The sequence below is a fragment of the Mirounga leonina genome, unplaced genomic scaffold, assembly GCF_011800145.1.
Source record: "Mirounga leonina isolate KUSES-001 unplaced genomic scaffold, KU_Mleo_1.0 Mir_128, whole genome shotgun sequence".
Taxonomy (NCBI): Eukaryota; Metazoa; Chordata; class Mammalia; order Carnivora; family Phocidae; genus Mirounga; species Mirounga leonina.
The window spans coordinates 5,059,112-5,078,956 of record NW_023270320.1 but is presented as its reverse complement, the minus strand read 5'-3'; the positions used below and the strand labels follow the sequence as shown (position 1 = coordinate 5,078,956).

At 35.3% G+C, this 19,845-nt stretch overlaps 1 protein-coding gene across 1 annotated transcript in view; it reads left to right on the top strand.

Annotated features, from left to right (window-relative positions):
- LOC118009785 (A disintegrin and metallopeptidase domain 3-like) overlaps positions 1 to 19,845 on the top strand; it is a 99,442-nt gene that overhangs the window by 9,760 nt on the left and 69,837 nt on the right. Inside the window, exons 4-8 of the mRNA XM_035003824.1 lie at positions 1,980 to 2,045; positions 8,969 to 9,040; positions 9,278 to 9,441; positions 10,628 to 10,709; positions 12,666 to 12,802. Of these exons, the coding sequence (XP_034859715.1) occupies positions 1,980 to 2,045; positions 8,969 to 9,040; positions 9,278 to 9,441; positions 10,628 to 10,709; positions 12,666 to 12,802 (521 nt within the window). The remainder of the gene's footprint in view (positions 1 to 1,979; positions 2,046 to 8,968; positions 9,041 to 9,277; positions 9,442 to 10,627; positions 10,710 to 12,665; positions 12,803 to 19,845) is intronic.

Sequence of the window (19,845 nt, the reverse complement as noted above, 5' to 3'; positions counted from 1 at the left end):
TAAACAAATGGGCGTGGCTTTGTTCCGGTAAGATATTTTTTACAAAACAGATGGCCATACCTTGGGTCATTGTTTGCTGACCTCTGCTATAGAGATATATACTGTACTATTGGTGTAAGTATAGACATATAGATCAGTGAAACAGAATAGATCAGAAGTAGACCCACATGCTATTGGCAGACTGATTTTCCACAAAGGTGCTAGGGACTATAAAAGGTTAAAGAATGATCTCTTCAATAAATGTTGCTGGAAGACTGGACATCTGTAGGGAATAAAATGAATCTTGACCCTTATTCACAAAATTGAATTAGAGTGTAGACTTAAATGTCAAAGCTAAACATAAAATTTCTAGTAGGGAACTTAGGAGAAACCAAAATAATGAGCCATAAGCATGTGAAAAGCTGTTCCACATTAATCATCAGGGAATTGCAAATTAAAACCTCAGCAAGATATCAGCACAGACCAACAAGAATGGAAACAATGGAAAAGACAATACCAAATATAGGCAAAAATGCAGAGCAGTTAGAACTCTTATTAATTCTTGGCGACAATGCAGAACAATCAAACTACTTTAGAAAGCAATCTGGTACTTTTGTATTACTTTACACACCCACAATTATCATACAACTCAGGTATTCTAAATATTTCTAAATATTTCCCAAGAACAATGAATATAACTATACAAAGATCTGTACATAGATATTCATAGCAGCTTTATTTATGATAGCTAAAAGGTCTAAATAATCCAAAATATTGCTGACAGAAAAAAGCTGAAATAAAACAAAAATATTTATTGGGGTCTCAGAATTACAATTCAGTGAGCACAGATTTCAGTAGCAACCCAATTGTGTCCCCCTAGGGAACAAAAGTGAAGGTTTTATTTTAAAGACAAAAGGGGATGCTTGCATATGTTGTTTACAAAGATTTTGATTGTTGTTGGCAGAAAAGTAAACTAGGCTAAACATAATTGATTCCTAAGGCTGTCACTAAACAAAAATTTGTTACTATAGCAAGTTGCAGATAAATTTGTGCAGAGTCCTAGGAATATTTAAGGCTGCGCCCAGTTCAGAAGTTCAGGGTACTACCCAGTGAGGATGTGTATATGGCCTACCTCCTTAATGGCCTCCAGTTCCATTTTCAAACCCCTTGACAAAAGTGACCCCATTTTATTCCACCTTTCACATCATTGACAGGTAAATGCATAATCAAAATTTAGTGTATTTCTAAAATGGCACACTACTTAGCAATAAAAACTAATGAATTACTAATAATCACAACAACATGGGGGAATGCTGAGTAAAAAAAGTCAGATATAAAAGAGTACACACTATATGATTCCAGTTATATAAAATTCTGGAATAGATTATTCTAAGCTATGGTGAGAGAAAGTAGATCCTTGGTTGCCTTTAGCAATTGCCTTCGGCAATTGACTTGGAAGAGCAAGTTAGAAATTACCTCTATCTTACTTATGGAAATTGTCACATGGGTATTTACATCAGTACCAATTCATGTAACTGTATTTTAAAATGGACACATATCATTACGTGTAAGCCACAAGTTAATGCAGAATTAAAATAATGAGAAAATAGAGGAAACATTTGGAGGACAGTCGATTAGAGTTTATTTAGGTTGGGGAAGGGTCTTGGAAGAAGGTTTTGAGAGGAAGGAAACATGGGTTCTCCCTCCAGTAACTTTTTGAGGATTTTAATTATCAGGAATAAAATCTTCTGATTTGTTCCTAAAATTTGTATTTGGAATCTGCTTATTTATTCAGTGGACATTTATTCTCTTTTTCTAATTATCTATATCTTGATGAATCTGTATCTGTTTTTCTATGTATCTATACCTTTCTTTGGGTATGTATGTATATATATGTGTATATATACATATATATACTTATATAATGTTCATGATAATTACAAACAATATAAGAATTTTAAACATGTTTTATTTAACTCACAATGTCCTCTGTTTCACAGGAAAAGTCAGATGTTGCACTATTGAAAAGAGTTCTGAAAATACAAATTGTTATGGATAAAGCCTTGGTATGTATTATTGATATACGTCATCATATCTTTGTCTTGTGTTTAAGTTCAAAGGGAATATGAAAAAGAAACTTGCTTTGTTTGCAATGTAGATATTTCACTCTGTTCACAGTATGTACTTCCGGATAGCAGGACAGAACAAAAAAGGTTGTCAATTGCTTTTACATTGACATACAGGGGCCAATATTTATGGTATTGATTTCCAAATCAGTATAGAATTCTAGCAATAATATATAACTCTGTATGTATGCAAGGTTCTACTACACTATAATCTATTGGATTACAGCTAGCTATAGATATTTTTAAATCCACTCATGGTGAACTCTTCTCCTTAAATCAATTTCCATTTTATTTTATTTTATTATTATTTTTGATTTACATTTTAAAACAAGCTATTTCGTTTATTACTCAGTTAAAGATCCTTATTGTTAAATATTATCTTTTATGAGATTACCTTATGCTGTATAATTGCTTGAGTTCTCTAGTGGAAGTTCTGTATTTCAAAAATGAGATTTATTCATAGGAATATCCATTTAGTTATGGAAATTCTTGTTTATACAGTCAGTTTGAGCAAAGTCATATGAGTAGCAACTTAAAAAATCAGATTTGTCCATTATCACTGATAATTTTTGCATAAAGTGTCTCAATGAGAGTCATAATGTCATGATTTTGTTCATAAAAGAAATATTTAAAAAAATAAAAGGAAATATTTAGATCTTTAAATAATTAAAAAAATCAGTAACAGTAAAGAATAGACAGACAAAAAATAATAAAGAAAAAACACACATAGTTTTATAAATCAGGGGGTAAATTATATGCAGACATGTTCTGTTTTTAATGTATACATGTGTATATTCATATACCTTTGTCTTATATATGCTATTTTGTAAGTTATTTTATAATGTTTTCCCACATATTAATGAAATATATTATTTCAATTTAATTTTGAAGTTCCCATAGTGTCCAATTAATCTATTTAATATAATTTAATTTACTAACTGATTTACTAAGTGCTCTATTTGTGTTCCTTTCTAGTCTTTGTTGCTTTTTGTCTTTTTTCCCCCTACTCAGAGAGTCCCCTTTAGTATTTCTTACAGGGCTAGTTTAGTGGTCATGTACTCCTTTAGTTTTTATGTGTCTGGGAAACTCTTTATCTCTCCTTTTCTGAATGACAGTCTTGCTGGATAAAGTATTTTTGGCTGCATATTTTTCCCATTTAGCACATTGAATATATCCTGCCATTCATGTCTGGCCTGCCAAATTTCTGTGGACAAATCTGCTGTGAACCTGATCTGTCTTCCCTTGTAGATTAAGGACTTTTTTTTTTTTTTTCCCTTGCTCCTTTCAGGATTCTTTCTCCATCCCCTCACTTTCCATCTGCAGGTTTCTTTAGGTTTAAAATGAGTCTCCTGTAGGCAATATAGAGATAGGTCTTGTTTTTTTTATCCATTCTGACACTATAGGTCTTTTGATTGGAGCATTTATTCCATTTACATTCAGAGTAGTTGTTGATAGATATGAATTTAATGCCGTTGTATTACTTGTTAAGTTATTGTTTCTGGAAATTTTGTATGTTCCTTTCTAGTCTTTGTCACTTTTGGTCTTTTCTTCCCACTCTTAGAGTCTCCTTTAATATTTCTTGTAGGGCTGGTTTCATGGTCATGAACTCCTTTAGTTTTTGGTTGTCTGGGAAGCTCTTTATCTCTTCTATTCTGAATGATAGCCTTGCTGGATAGAGCATTCTTCGCTACATATTTTCCCCATTCATCACATTGAATATATCATGCCACTGTCTTCTGACTTGCCAAGTCTCTGTGGAGAGATCTGCTCTTAGCCTTACTGGTCTTCCCTTGCAAGTTAGGGATTTCTTTTTCCTTGCTGCTTTTAGGATTTTTTTCCCTATCTCTATATTTTGTAAATTTTACTATGGTATGTCTTAGTGTTGGCCTGCTTTTATTGATTTTGATGGAAGTTCTTTGTGCCTCTTGGATTTGGATGTCTGTTTCCTTTCCAGATTAGGGAAATTTAGCTATTATTTCCTCAAATAAACTTTCTGCCCCTTTCCCCTCTCTTCTTCTTCTGGTACTTGTATGATATGAATGTTATTACACTCTATGGAGTTGCTGAGTTCCCTAAGTCTACATTCATGATCCAATATTTTTCTTTCCCTCTTCTTTTCAGCTTCATTATTTTCCATTATTCTATATTCTGTATCACTTATTCTTCTGCTTCTTCCATCCTTGTGGTCATTACATCCAGTTGGTTTTGCATTTAGGTTATAGCATTTTTTATTTTGGCCTGACTTGTTTTTAGGTCTTTTATCTCTGTGGAAAGGTACTCCCTGGTGTCTTCTATGCTTTCCTCAAGCCCAGCTAATATCCTTATGATTGTTGCTTTAAATTCTGGACCAGGCATATTACTTATATCTGTTTTGATTAGATCCTGTGACATTTTCTTGTTTTTTCTTTTGCGATGAATTCCTCCATTTTGGTATTTTGTCTAGGTTTCTGTCTTTTTCTGTGTGTTAGGAAAGCCTGTTATGTTTCCTGCTCCTGAGAGTAATGGCCTTATAGGGCCTGGTGTTTCAGGAAGTGTCTTTGGTGTATGCTGTGTACACTCTGATGCTGTGTTTTGGCTGCTCTTTCCTTCAGGTCAGCCCTCTGCAGTTTCTCCTTGCCTGCAATGGGGAGTGTTTGGACCTTGTCCAGAGTGTGGCAAGTTTTAACTAGGTGTACTCTGGTCTTCCTGTTAAAAGAGGCCTGATGATATTTCCACTAGAGCTGAAGCTTTATAACACTATGGTCAGTAGACTTGGTGCATATAGAGGTTTTTGCTGGTCTTCTGGGGTAGGGAACTGCTGCTCTCAGGCACACTTGCCCTAGTTAAGAAGCACCAGCAGAATGTGAGCAGGCATGGTTTGTTGTAATTGGCTCAGGTCTCTATTGTTGATGGGGCTATGCCGTTCACTGAAGTCAGTCTGTGCTGATGGGTATGGGAGAAAAGTGGCACTGGCCTTGTCCCTTGTCTCCAGAAAGGTGAGTTCACACCCACCTCTGTACAGGAAGCCCTCACAGAAGAGCAAAGTCTCCTCTTATGTGTCAGAGGCATCTCTCAGTTCCCTACCTTCTCCCTGTCTGTGTCTGGGTTATCTGCCTGCCAGGTAGTGCAGTGCACCTGTGTTTTATCTTAGACACACTGGATGAATTTCAAAATTCCAAACTTTAGGAACCTGTTGTGGTACAGACCCATGCTGGTCCTCTGGGAGAGGGTCTTGCTGGGCTGGGGCTTGTGCCAGTTTGTCCCAAAGGGGCAGTCACACCGATGCACAGGAGCTGGGAGTTTAGAGTAACACACAGCAAAAAACCTGAGTCCAGGTTAGCCACCTTGGCAGGTGTCTGTGCCCCTATGCTTAAGGGGCAGGGGGGAGCACATGGTGCCCACCAGTTCTTTTGTCTCTGATAGGCAAAGCCATCTATTCGAGATACACTCCAAAAAGAGGGAATGTCTCTCCCAGTGCATCTCTGGGGATCTTCAGATAGCACCATCAGCTCCTGGCATCTACCCTCCTTCTCCATAGGAGCACTGCGGCACCCACTGGGCTCCACACCACCCACAACACAGAAGTATAAAACTCCAGTCTGAGTTCCGCTGGTTGTAAAAACTTAAGATAATCAGCCTCTTTTGTTTTCCCAGTCAATGACTTTGGGGAAGAGTTTTCCCTCTGTGATCCCCTGTGCACTGCTCTCTCTCTCTCCTTCTCTGTCTGTCTATCTCTCTCTCTCTCCCCTCTCTCCATGAGCAGGGCTCCCTTCCTTCTGCAGCACCCATGATTCTTTTCTCCCCAAAACTGTGTCTCCACACCTCTGACCCTGCATGATGTGACCTCTTCTCTCCCTCCAGTCATGCAGTTTGTTCTGTCAGCCCTCAGATCCATTTCTTGGGTGTTTAGAATGATCCAGTATTTATTTAGCTGTGTTCCAGGGATGAGGCAAACACAGGGCCCTCCTACTACTCTACCATCTTAACTAACCCCGGGGATTTAGATTTCGATTTTTGTTGTTACATGGGGAATAATACTATTTGGCCTAAAACTAAGATCACAAGTAGTGGCATTATGCTTTGCCACAGCCACTCCCACGAGGTTATTAACATTAAATCTAGACAGCTTATTTTCCTCTCTCCACTTAGCTAGATACCTTCTTACCATTCCAATAACAACAGAAGGCATTTTCAATACAAATGACATCATGCAAAACAAAACAAAACAAAGAAACCCAAAACTATGACTAAAAACTCCAAGAGTTCCTTAAAATATGCTATGATTAGTATTTCTTCTTTTATGTTTAATTTATCTGTCTTCAATTTTAAAGTCTGGTTCTGTAAACAGAATATTGATAGGTCTTTTTTCTCTATTCAGTCAGATAATCTGCCTCTTCATTAGAACATTCAGTTGAATTATGTATACCAAAGTTACTGATAACTATGGATATAGGTTAAGTGCTGCTCTCCTATTAGTGTTCTATTTGTCCCATCAATTATTTACTCCTCTGTTCCTCCTTTATTACCCTTGGATTAGTAGGTTATTTTCAGCATTTGTTTTTATTTACTATATTGTTTTCTCTGCTATACCCCTTTATCCCCTACCTTTTACCCCAGTGGTTTCTCTAATGGTTCCAATGAACATTCCTAACTTTTTACAATCTAGACTTAATGTTATACCACTTCACATACAACGTAAGAGCTTTTACAACAGCGAAGTTCCATAGAACCCCTTCGTGATGTTAGTGTAATATATTTTTATTTCTTCATATGTTATAAACCACAAGATGAATTATTTTAAATTATTCAACTGTTTAAAGAAATTAAGGAAAGGAAAAAAGCATTTCATTTTTTTCCCACATTTTAATATTTCCAAAATTCTTCATTCCTTCTTGTAGGTCTGTGTTTCTGATATTTTTGTTTAGCCTATTGATGAAGTCTCTTCAACTTTTGTTCATATGAAATTTTTATTTTATCTTCATTTTTAAAAAAGATTTTATTTATTTGAGAGAGAGAGCACTTAAGCAGGGGGAGGGGCAAAGGGAGAGGGAGAAATAGATTCTCGGCTGGGAAGGGAAGCCTGATGCTTGAAACCAGGACCCTGAGATCATGACATGAGCTGAGGGCAGATGCTTAAGCGATTGAGACACCCAGGCACCCCTTACCTTCATTTTTTAAAACATCTTATTTGGAAATATTTTCAAGCTTTCATAAAGGTTGTAAGAATAAGAATAATGGAAGAACACCTATATTCTCTTTTCTTAGATTTATTGTTTAACATTATATCCCATTATCTCTTGTGCTCTCTCTATTTGAAAGTAAGTTGTAAATTGCATCATGGAGCTTTTAGAGAGTTATCCATGTAAGTAAAAATAACATCATTAAAATACTTTTTATCAAGTATTACTATAAGTATTTTAATCAAATAACACTGTATTACTATATTTTAATTGCATTGTGGTTGGGCAATGTGATCTAAGTGACACTTATGTTTTATAGTCAAATAACTATTTTATGGCCTAATATAAGTCAATCTATGTAAAAACACCATTGTATAGTTGAAAAAAATATCTCATTGTTTTATATAAACTTTTATATATACATATCTAAATTTTGCTTTAATTTGAAAACTCTTGTATTTATTGTTAATTTGTCTGCTTGATCTAGTAATGATTAAGAGAACTATGTAAAAATCCCTTATAATTTTGTTAAATTTTGTTTTATACGTTTGGTTGCTATGCTATTAGTTATAGTCAAGTTTAGAATGCTTCCATCTTTCTTGATAATTGAATATTTTATTAATGCACTGTGATAATTATTATTTCCACTTTTTGCTTTTAAGCTTTTTTAATGTAATTATCATATGACTTATGCTTTTTGTCTATTATTTTCTTGGTATATATTTTCATCCTTTGACTCAATATCTCTATGTACTCATAATTTAGAGGTTTTTATTTTAATTTGCATGTAGTGGATTTTTTTTTAAAGTTTCATTTACCTAGTATTTGGTCTGTTGATAATTTGTGATTATTGACATATATGGATTTATTTCCATAGACCCATTTTTGTATTCTTTTGTCTTGCTTTTCATGTATTCAGTTTTGCAAAGGATCACCTTCACTCATATCACACATTGCTGCATTGTGTAAATATACAATATAGTTTATTGGGAAAGGTTACATACAGAGAAATAGCAAAGTATAAATAGTCTCTAAGGACCTAGGAGGATAAAATCTCTTTTGTCCAAATCAGAGAACTGTATCGATTATATTTTATTTTCTGTTAGTAGTTTTTGGCAGACTTGCTGAAGATTATTGAAGATAGAAAGTTGCCACTTTTTATGTTTTCCGCTAACACTTAGAAATGTGTACATACACATAATTAGAAATATTTAGAGAAAATATTATGATTTATGTTCCTTTGAATGAAGACATATTCTTGAGATTACTAGCTGTAATGGTCCTCAGAGCTCTGTGTTTAGAAACCACACTGTTTATCAGGATACATTGTCATCTCTTAGTGGGATGAAGACAAATGATAGCAGCATACTATAGTAGAAAAAAAAAAAAGACTTACTAGTTTAGTTAGTTGGGGACTTGAGTTCTGGTTCTTACCCTCAGTAGTTCTGCAATCTTGTAAACTTAACTTTTGACTCTTAATTTCTGTATGTGTGAAGAGGAAGTTAATGACAACCTTCTTATTTTAAGATTATTGATTAATATATAAAGTCTCTAGGTTTATGCCTAAAACTTACTAAGTACTTGGTAAACCTTAATATTTTTTTCCTTTCACTTGAACACTGCATTATTTTAACATTTTATATCCATTTAAAATGTGATAGTTCAGTAATTTTCACTAACAGTTAAACAAAATTTGTCTTTCAGTATGATTATATGGGCTCTGAAGTGGCAGTTGCAGCTGAGAAAGTTGTCCATATCTTTGGTCTAATCAACACTGTAAGTATTTATGTTTCATTTAAGTAAGAAACATTCCTATTAATGCAGTAATACTGTTTGTACAAATAGCATATCCAGTTTTTTAAAAATGTAATCCTACCAACTGGTTTCATTCATCAATGAATAGATTTCATTTCCAAAAAGGAGTAAATTGAATATATTAGCATTATGTATAGAGATGTAATGTTATATTTATGATTACCTAAAAACTATATATTATGTATCTTCTGTTTTCAGATGTTTTCCCAGCTCAACATAACTATTATACTAACTTCTTTGGAGCTCTGGTCAGATCAAAATAAGATTTCACTTAGCGGGGATGCTAATGAAGTACTACAAAGATTTGTGTCATGGAAAGAATTTTTGTCTCAAAGGTCCCATGATATGGCATACTTATTAATGTAAGTACCTTATTTGTATTGACATAGGGTTTGTCAAATTATTTCATATGTTAGCTATCAAGATTATATACAAAATGTGTTATATGTAATGATAAGACACTTCAAAAAACGTTATATGCATACTGTATTGACAAATTGCAAAATATAAAATTCTGAAAACAATGTAAGACACTAAGTCATAGTGGGTCATTATTCTCCACTAGGCTTTTTATCTATGGAAATGTAAGAAACTTGAAAATTTGGAAAGCCTTGAGATAAACAGGGGTCCTCAATGATTTTAAAGATTTTCTCAGAGGTAAATAATTAAAACTATCATTTGAACTTTAAACACAATGTAAATTAGTTAACAGAATGCAATAATTGCATATAATGCTGGTTAAAATACTATATATCAAATTAGTAATGTGGTTACCATCCGGTATAGCTATACTGACCTAAGGTGCAGCTATTTAACTACTTACACTATTTTTTTCAAGAGTCTTTATATAGGTTCTGTTAATAGTTTGATTACTGAGATGGAAATAATAAAAATTCTGAAGATCTGAATAGTATGCAATATATTTATTAATCTATTGGTGTTTCCTGTGGAATTTAGGGTCAGGTTTGTGGACTCAGGAGCTACAATAACTAAGGACTGAAATGTATGAGGACACTTGCTACATTCTCTTTTTTTTCTTGATGAGTCTACTGAGTATTCTCTTTGTCTCCCTGTCCTCTAATCCAACATTTTTTTACATGGTTTAGGGGTTCACTATATGCAAATCATGGCAGTGAGCTGTCCTGACTTGTACATCTTCAAATTATATCTATCCAGTGGTGGCAACAGTGGTGATTAATGTTTTGGAAGGATTAGGCACCACTTGGTTTTGGACTGTGTATCATATAATGTTAAAGTAGACTTTAGAACTTAACTTTGTAGGAACTGTGGGAGATTACCCAAATACAAAATGATTGAAAGCATGAGATGTGATATGTAATATTTGTATTTAAAAAAACACATAGCTTTATTGAGAAATCCAATTCTTAAAAGGTCATTAAGTTAGAATCATGGAACACTTCATCTAAAACTAATGATGTAATGTATGGGGATTAACATAAGAATAAAAAAAAAGTAAAAAAAAAAAAGGTCATTAAGTTAGTAGTAATTTAAAATGCATTTATTCAGAAGAAAAATTTTATTATTTAGTTATAGGGACCATCTTAATTATGTGGGAGCAACATATCATGGAATGGCATGCAATCCAAAGTTTGCTGCAGGAATTGCTCTGGTATGCATTTTATTCCCATCTATTCAGTAATTATATAATGTTTTGAAATATCTACTTCAAGGAAGAAAATATGTATAGTATATCTGCCATGATGTTTTTACAAATTTTTCTAAGAGTATGCTTTTTTTTTTTTAGATTTTGAAACTCAAATGTTATAATTTTAAAAGTTTTTTGCTATTGTGGTAAAATGCAAATAACATAAAATTTACCATTTTTACTAGTTTTAAATGTACAATTCAATAGTGCCAAGTATGTTCACATTGATGTGAAACAGATCTTCAGAACTTTTCATCTTGCATAAATAAATATTTGTACTTTTTGACGTACGTCCCCCATTTTCCAGAAAATCTAGCTTCTGGAATCCACCATTCTACTCTCTGTTTCTGTGAGTATGACATTTTTAAATTCCACATATAAGAGAGATCACATAATATTTGTCTTTTTCTGTCCAGCTTGTTTCACTTAGCATGATTTCATCCAGGTTCATCCATATTGTTGCAAATGGCAGGATTTCATTCTTTTTATGGCTAAATAATATATATATGTGAATTTAATATACATGTGAACATTCATATGTGTATGACATTTTTTAATCCATTTATCAGTCAGTGGACACTTAGGTTATTTCCATTCCTTGGCTATTGTGAGTAATGTTGCAATGAACATGGGAGTGCGGATAGCTCTTCAAGATACTGATTTCAATTATTTTGGATATATACCAGGAGTAGGTATTTGCTGGATCATGTAGGAGTTCTATTTTTAATATTATGAGGAATCATCATACTTATTTTCAGGGTGGTTGCACCATTTTATAATCCCACCAGCAGTTTACATTTTATATTCATCACATCTTTATCGATACATTATTTTCTGTTATTGTTGTTTTTTAATAGCAGCCATCCTAAGTGGTATGAGGTGATATTTCATTGTGGTTTCGATTTGCACTTCTATGATTACTAGTGATATTGAACATCTTTTCATATACTTTTTGCTTTTTGTATATTATCTCTGGAAATAATATCTACTCAAGTTCTTAGTCTTTTTTATTTTTTATTTTTTTTACCATATAATCCAGCAGTTGTCCTCTTCAGTGTTTCCCAAATGAGTTGAATACTTTTATCTGCACAAAAACCTGTGTGAATGTTTGTAGCAGCTTTATTCATAATTGCCAAAGATTGGGCTCAACCAAGATGTCCTTCAAGAGATGAATGGATAAACAAACTGGAGTAAATTAATATAAAGGGGTACTATCCAATGATTTTTTTTTTTTAAGTGAGGCATCAAGCCATGAAAAAACTTAAGTGCATAGTGGTTAGTGAGAAAAGCCAATCTGAAAAGGCTACATACCATATGAGTCCAACTATATGACTTTCTGAAAAAGGAAAAACTGTGGAGATAGTAAAAAGATTATAGGTTGCCAGGGGTTTGTGTCTTGTTGCCATTCTTACTTGCCATGTGTGCTTTTTTTTTTTTTTGAAGACAAAAATTCTACTTACAAAGTGTAATAGTATTCTGCCTTTAAAAAAATTAATTTGACTCTCTTCCAAAACTATTTCTGAAGTCAAAACCGATTACAAATTCAACCCTTAAGAATCTGTGTATTTTTTTATCTAAGTGTTCATTAAAAAATAATATAGTTACTGAAACAGTGCATATTCTTCTCAAAAAACTTTTAAAGCTTATTGGTATTTAATATGTAATAAAAGCATATGATAGCATTAATCTTATTTAGGTATATGTCAGTGCCATTTGGATTAAAAATACAATAACCCAAAAAGAAAAACAAAATTTACCCATTTTTTCTTATTTTCCATATCCCTAAGAAAATAATGAGCTTTGGCATAGTAGTTTCTTAAATCTGTATTTGCATTTAGGTAATATGGTCAAAAAGAAAAGATCAAAGAGGTGAAGAAATAATTTAGGCAAAAATTGTTTTGTTTTGTTTTTTGCATTTAGTATCCACAGGTGATAACTTTAGATGCATTTTCAGTTGTTATGGTACAGTTGCTTGGAATTAATCTGGGATTAACATACGATGATATCTACAATTGTTACTGTCCAGGAACTACATGCATAATGAATTCTGAAGCAATGTAAGATTTTATTTTTATCAAATCTATGTCTTCTTCTGGGAAATGTTTGTAGCAGTCACTGTTATATAATATCTTGCAATACAACTTGAGTAAGAATATTTTTTATTAAAGACAAAATGTACTTGTTTAAACTTATTTATTTATTTTAATTTTTTTATTTCAATTCAGTTAACATATACTGTATTATTAGTTTCAAGGGTAGAATTTAATGATTCATCAGTTGCATATAATACCCATCATCATTATATCAAGTGCCCTCCTTTAGTACCCACCACCTAGTTACCCCAGCCCCCCACCAGCCTCCCCACCAAAAACCCTCAATTTGTTTCCTAGAGTTAAGAATCTTTTGTGGTTTGCCTCCTTCTCTGTTTTTATCTTATTTAAAGAGGAGTATTTGATGTTGTACAGAATGTACTTAGGGGTTGGAGCAAGATGATGGAGGACTAGGAGACCTAAATTTCATCTGGTCCCAGAAATTCAGCTAAATATTTACCAAACCATTCTGAACACCTACAAACTCAACAGGAGATCGAAGAGGAGAATAGCAGCAATTCTATGAACAGAAAAGGGACCACTTTCTGTCAGGTAGGATGTGTGGAGAAGTGAATCCGAGGCAATATCTGAGAAGATAGACCACTGGGGGTGGGACGTCACTCCAGTGGCTAAGCAGGGGGTAGAACCCTTGCTGGGACAGTGTGGTCTCAGGACCCTCGGGGTCATAGAAAGACCAGAGGGTGCATGAGTGTGGCAGAGTTCCCAGCTATCAGAGCAGGGAAACTGACTGCAAAGACAGCCGAGGAGTGGACTTTTAGCTCAGGGTTGCCATAAACTGTGATCCATGGCACAGTCAGGCCACTACTCTTCCAGCATGGACCCAACAAGCAGCAGGTCGGGGGAGACTCTCCTTCCTCCCCTAGGAGGAGTGGCATAGGTGTGCACCACAGGAATCTGCTCGGTTTGGAGACTTCAAACAGGGTTGTGTGCCAGAGATAGAAACGCTTGGTCACAGGCCAGGTGAGCATGGAGTGCAACCAGAGACCAGGGAGACAAGAATGACTGACTGCTTTTCTCTGAGGGCACACTGAGGAGTGGGGTCCTGAGCTCTCGACTCCTATGGGGCCAGAGACTGGGAGGTCACCATTTTCATTCTTGTCCTTTAAAGCTGTATGGAAAGCCTTCAGGGAATGAAAGCTACCAAGAGCAAACCTGAGCAGATTATTTACCCTGGCCCCTGGCAAAGACATTTGAGAATCACTGCAACAGGCCCCTCCCCCAGAAGATCAGCAAGAACATACAGCCAAGACCAAGTTTACTGATCAATGAGAAAGGCAAACCTCCAGCACTAGGAGAATACAGCACATAGAATTCATAGTTTTTTCACCATGATTCTTTAGTCTTTCAAAAGTTAATTTTTAAAATTTTCTTTTTCTATTTCTTTTTTTTTTAAATTTTTCTTCTTTCCTTTTTCAACCAACATCTTATCAATTCCTTTTTAAAAATCTTTTTTAATTTTCATTTTTACGGTTATATTCTATCCTTTCATTGTATTTAACCTTATTTTTTGTATATATGTTTATCTTTCTTTAAAATTTTGGGATAGAGTTTCTTCTAACAGACCAAAATACCCTAAATCTAGTGTATGGCTTTGTTCTAGTCTCCTGCCTGATCACATTCTCTCCTTTTTTTTTTTTTTCCTTTCTTTTCTCCCTGGTTTCGGGTCTCTTCTGATTTGTCTAATGTATATTTTTCTGGGGTCATTGTTACCCTTTTAGCATTTTGTTCTCTCATTCATCTATTCTCTGAACAAAATGACAAAACAGAAAAACTCACCTCAAAAAAACAAAAACAAAAACAAAACAAAACAAGAGGCCATACCAACTGCCAGGGACCTAATCAATGGGGACATTATTAAGATGTTACTTTTGGGGTCTCTCTTTGCTTAGAGGACCCCTTTCAATATTTCCTGTAGGGCTGGTTTGGTATTCACAAATTCTTTTAGTTTTTGTTTGTCATAGAAGCTTTTTATCTCTCCTTCTATTTTCAGTGACAGCCTAGCTGGATATAGTATTCTTGGCTGCATATTTTTCTCATTTAGTGCTCTGAATATATCATGCCAGTCCTTTCTGGCCTGCCAGGTCTCTGGATAGGTCTGTTGCCAATCTAATGTTTCTACCATTGTAGGTTACAGATCTTTTGTCCTGAGTTGCTCTCAGGATTTCTTCTTTGTCTTTGAGACTTGTAAGTTTTACTATTAGATGTTGGGGTGTTGACTTATTTTTACTGATTTGGAGGGGGGTTCTCTGTGCCTCCTGGATTATGATGCCTGTTTCCTTCCCCAAATTAGGAATGTTCTCTGCTATAATTTGCTCTGATATACCTTCTGCCCCTCTCTCTCTTTCTTCTTCTTCTGGGGTCCCAATTATTCTAATGTTGTTTTGTCTTATGGTATCACTTATCTCTCGAATTCTGCCCTCCTGATCCAGTAGTTGTTTATCTCTTTTCCCAGCTTCTTTATTTTCCATCATTTGGTCTTCTATATCACTGATTCTCTCTTCTGCCTCATTTATCCTAGCAGTTAGAGCCTCCATTTTTTATTGCACCTCATTAATAGCCTTTTTGATTTCAACTTGGTTGGATTTTAGTTCTTTTGTTTCTCCAGAAGGGGATTCTCTACTACCTTCTATGCTTATTTCAAGCCCAGCTAGTATCTTTATAATTATCATTCTGTATCTAGGTCTGACATCTTAATAATATCCCCATTGATTAAGTCCCTGGCAGTTGGTATGGCCTCTTGTTTTGTTTTCTGTTTTTTTTTTTGGGGGGGGGGTGATTTTTTCCATCTTGTCATTTTGTCCAGAGAATAGATGCATAAGAGAACAAATGCTAACAGGGTAACAACGTCCCCAGAAAATATACAGTAAACAAATGAGAAAAAAACCTGAAACTGGGGGAAAAGAAAGGGAAAGAAAGAAAAAAGAACAAAAAGGAAAAGGAAAAAAACAAACAAACAAAAACAAACAAACAAAAAACCAAAACAGAATATGATCAAATATGATCAGGCTGGTGGATAGGTCAGGGCCATAGACTAGATTTTGGGCATATTTTGTTCTGTTAGAAGAAAGTGCCTCCCAAAATTTTAAAGAAAGAAAAGTTATATATGTAAAAAATAAGGGTTAATACGATGAAGGGTGGAATATGAGTGTAAAGATGAAAATTATAAAAGTTTTTATAAAAAGAATTGATAAGATAAGAAGTTGGTTGAAAAAAGAAAGAAGAGGGTTAAAAAAAAAAAGGAGAGAATGTGATCAGGCAGGAGACTAGAAGAAAACCATACACTAGAGATTTAGGGTCTATTTTAGTCTGTTAGAAGAAACTGTATCCCAAAATTTTAAAGAGAGAACAACTTATATATATATATATATACCAAAAATAAGGTTAACTACTCTGAAGGGATAGAATATGACTCTAAAAATTAAAAATAAAAAAGAGTTTTTATAAAAGGGATTGATAAGATGTTGGTTGAAAAAGGGAAAAAGAAAAATTAAAAAAAATAACGTTAAAAAAATTAACTTTGAAAGACTAAAGAGTCATGGGAAAAAAGCCATGAATCCTATGTGCAGTATTCCCCTAGCATTGGAGTTCTGCTGTTCTCATTGATAAACTTGGTCTTGGCTGGCTGTTTTCACTGATCTGGGGGAGGGGCCTGTTAACATGATTTCCAAAAGTCTTTGCTGGAGGTGGAATTGCCCCACCCTTGCCAGGTCCGGGCTAAGTAATCTGCTTGGGTTTGTTCTTGGAGCTTTTGTTCCCTGCAAGCTTTCTGCACAGCTTTGGAGGACAAGAGTGAAAATGGCAGCATCCCAATCTCCACCCTGGAGGAGCTGAGAACTTGGGGGCCCCACTCCTCAGTGAGTTGCCAGAGAAAAGCAGTCAGTCACTCCTGTCTCCCCGGTCTCCAGCTGCACTCCGTGCTCACCCGGCATTTCTGTCTCTGGCACCCGACCCCGTGTGGAGTCTTTAAACCCAGCAGATCCCTGCGGTGCACTCCCACGCCACTCCTCCCAGGGGAGGAAGGGGAGTCTCCTCGGATCTTCTTTTTTTGGGTCCATGCTGGAAGAACAATGGCCTGACTGTGCCACGGATCACGGTTTATGGCAACCCTGAGCTGAGAGCCCACTCCTCAGCTCCTTCTCTGCAGCTGGCTTCCCTGCTCCCATACCTGGGAGCTCTGCCACACTCAGGCACCGCCGGTCGTTCTGTGACCCCAAGGGTCCTCAGACCACACTGTCCCAGCGAGCATTCTACTCCCCACTTAGCCACCGTAGCGACGTCCCTCAGTGGAGCAGACTTCTAAAATTTCCAATTTTGTGCTCTGCTGCTCTATCACTTGTCAGAAGCGGCTGACGGAGGCCCCCTCCCCCAAAGTCTATCCTCCTGAATATTGTCTCGGATTCACTTCTCCAAACGTCCTACCATCCAGAAAGTGGTTACTTTTCTGTTCAGAGTTGCTGCTATTTTTTTCTTCGATCTCCTGTTGAGTTTGTAGGTGTTTAGAATGGTTTGATCCCTATACAGCTGAACTCGTGGGACCAGACGAAATCCAGGTCTCCTACTCTTCTGCCATTTTGCTTCACCCCACCCAAATTAGATTTTAAACCTAAGACTATAATAAGAGATGAAGAAGGACACTGTATCCTACTTAAAGGGTCTATCCAACAAGAAGATCTAAGAATTACAAATATCTATGCCCCTAACATGGGAGCAGCCAATTATATAAGCCAGTTAATAACAAAATCAAAGAAACACATCAACAATAATACAATAATAGTAGGGGACTTTAACACACCCTTCACTGAAATGGACAGATGATCTAAGCAAAAGATCAAGAAGGAAATAAAGGATTTAAATAACACACTGGACCAGATAGACTTCACCGACATATTCAGAACATTCCATCCCAAAGCAACAGAATACACATTCTTCTCTAGTGCCCATGGAACATTGTCCAGAATAGATCACATCCTGGGTCACAAATCAGGTCTCACCTGTTACCAAAAGATTGGGATCATTCCCTGCCTATTTTCAGACCACAGTGCTTTGAAACTCGAACTCAATCACAAGAGGAAAGTTGGAGAGAACTCAAATATGTGGAGGCTAAAGAGCATCTTACTAAAGAATCAATGAGTCAAGCAGGAAATTAAAGAAGAATTAAAAGAATTCATGGCAGCAAAGCAGTCCTAAGAGAAAAGTATATAGCAATACAAGCCTTTCTCAAGAAACAAGAAAGGTCTCAAATACACAACCTAACCCTACACCTAAAGGAGCTGGAGAAAGAACAGCAAATAAAGCCTAAACCCAGCAGGAGAAGAGAAATCATAAAGATCAGAGCAGAAATCAATGAAATAGAAACTAAAAGAACAGTAGAACAGATCAACAAAACTAGGAGCTGGTTCTTTGAAAGAATAGGATTGATAAATGCCTGGCCAGACTTATTAAAAAGAAAAGTGAAAGGACCAAATAAATAAAATCATGAATGAAAGAGGAGAGATCACAATAAAAGAAATACAAATAATTATAAGAACATATTATGAGCAACTATATGCCAGCAAATTAGATAATCTGGAAGAAATAGATGCATTCCTAGAGATGTATCAACTACCAAAACTGAACCAGGAAGAAATAGAAAAACTGAACAGACCCATAACCAGTAAGGAAATTGAAGCAGTAATTAAAAATCTCCAACAAACAAGACCCCAGGGCCAGATGGCTTCCCAGGGGAGTTCTACCAAACATTTAAAGAAGAATTAATACCTATTCTTCTGAAACTGTTCCAAAAAATAGAAATGGAAGGAAAACTTCTAAACTCGTTTCATGAGGCCAACATTATCTTGATCTTAAAACCAAAGACCACACCAAAAAAGAGAATTACAGACCAATATCCCTGATGAACATGGATGCAAAAATTCTCACCAAAGTATTAGCCAATAAGATCGAACAGTACATTAAAAGCGTTATTCATCATGATCAAGTGGTATTTATTCCCGTGTTGCTAGGTTGGTTCAACATCCACAAATCAGTCAATGTGATACAACACATTAATCAAGGAAAGAACAAGAACCATATGATCCTCTCAATAGATGCAGAAAAAGCATTTGACAAAGTACAGCATCCTTTCTTGATTAAAACTCTTCCCAGTGTAGGGATAGAGGATATATACCTCAGTATCTTAAAAGCCATCTATGAAAAACCCACAGCAAATATCATTCTCAATGGAGAAAAACTGAGAGCTTTTCCCCTAAGGTCAGGCATACAGCAGGGACGTCCACTATTACCACTGCTATTCAACATAGTACTAGAAGACTTAGCCTCAGCAATCGTACAACAAAATGAAATAAAAGGCACCCAAATCAGCAAAGAAGGTGCCAAACTCTTACTCTTTGCAGATGATATGATACTTTATGTGGAAAACCTAAAAGACTCCACCCCAAAACTTCTAGAACTCATACATGAATTAAGTAAAGTGGCAGGATATAAAATCAATGCACAGAAATCAGTTGCATTTCTATACACCTACAAAACAGAAGAAAGAGAAGTTAAGGAGTCAATCCCATTTACAACTGCACCCCAAACCATAAGATAGTAGGAATAAATCTAATCAAAGAGGCAAAGGTCTGTTGTACTCAAAACTATGGAATACTCATGAAAGAAATTGAGGAAGACACAAAGAAATGGGAAAATGTTCCATGCTTATGGAAGAACAAATATTGTTAAATTTCTCTGCTATTGTTAAATTTCTAGGTACTTATGCTAACTAGAACAATCTACACATTTAATGCAATCTCTATCAAGATTCCATCAACTTTTTTCAAAGAAATGGAACAAATAATCCTAAAATTTGATTGGAACCAGAAAAGACCCTGAATAACCTAGGAATGTTGAAAAAGAAAAGCAAAGCTGGTGGCATCACCATACCACAATTCAAGTTCTATTACAAAGCTGTTATCATTAAGACAGGATGGTACTGGCACAAAAACAGACACATA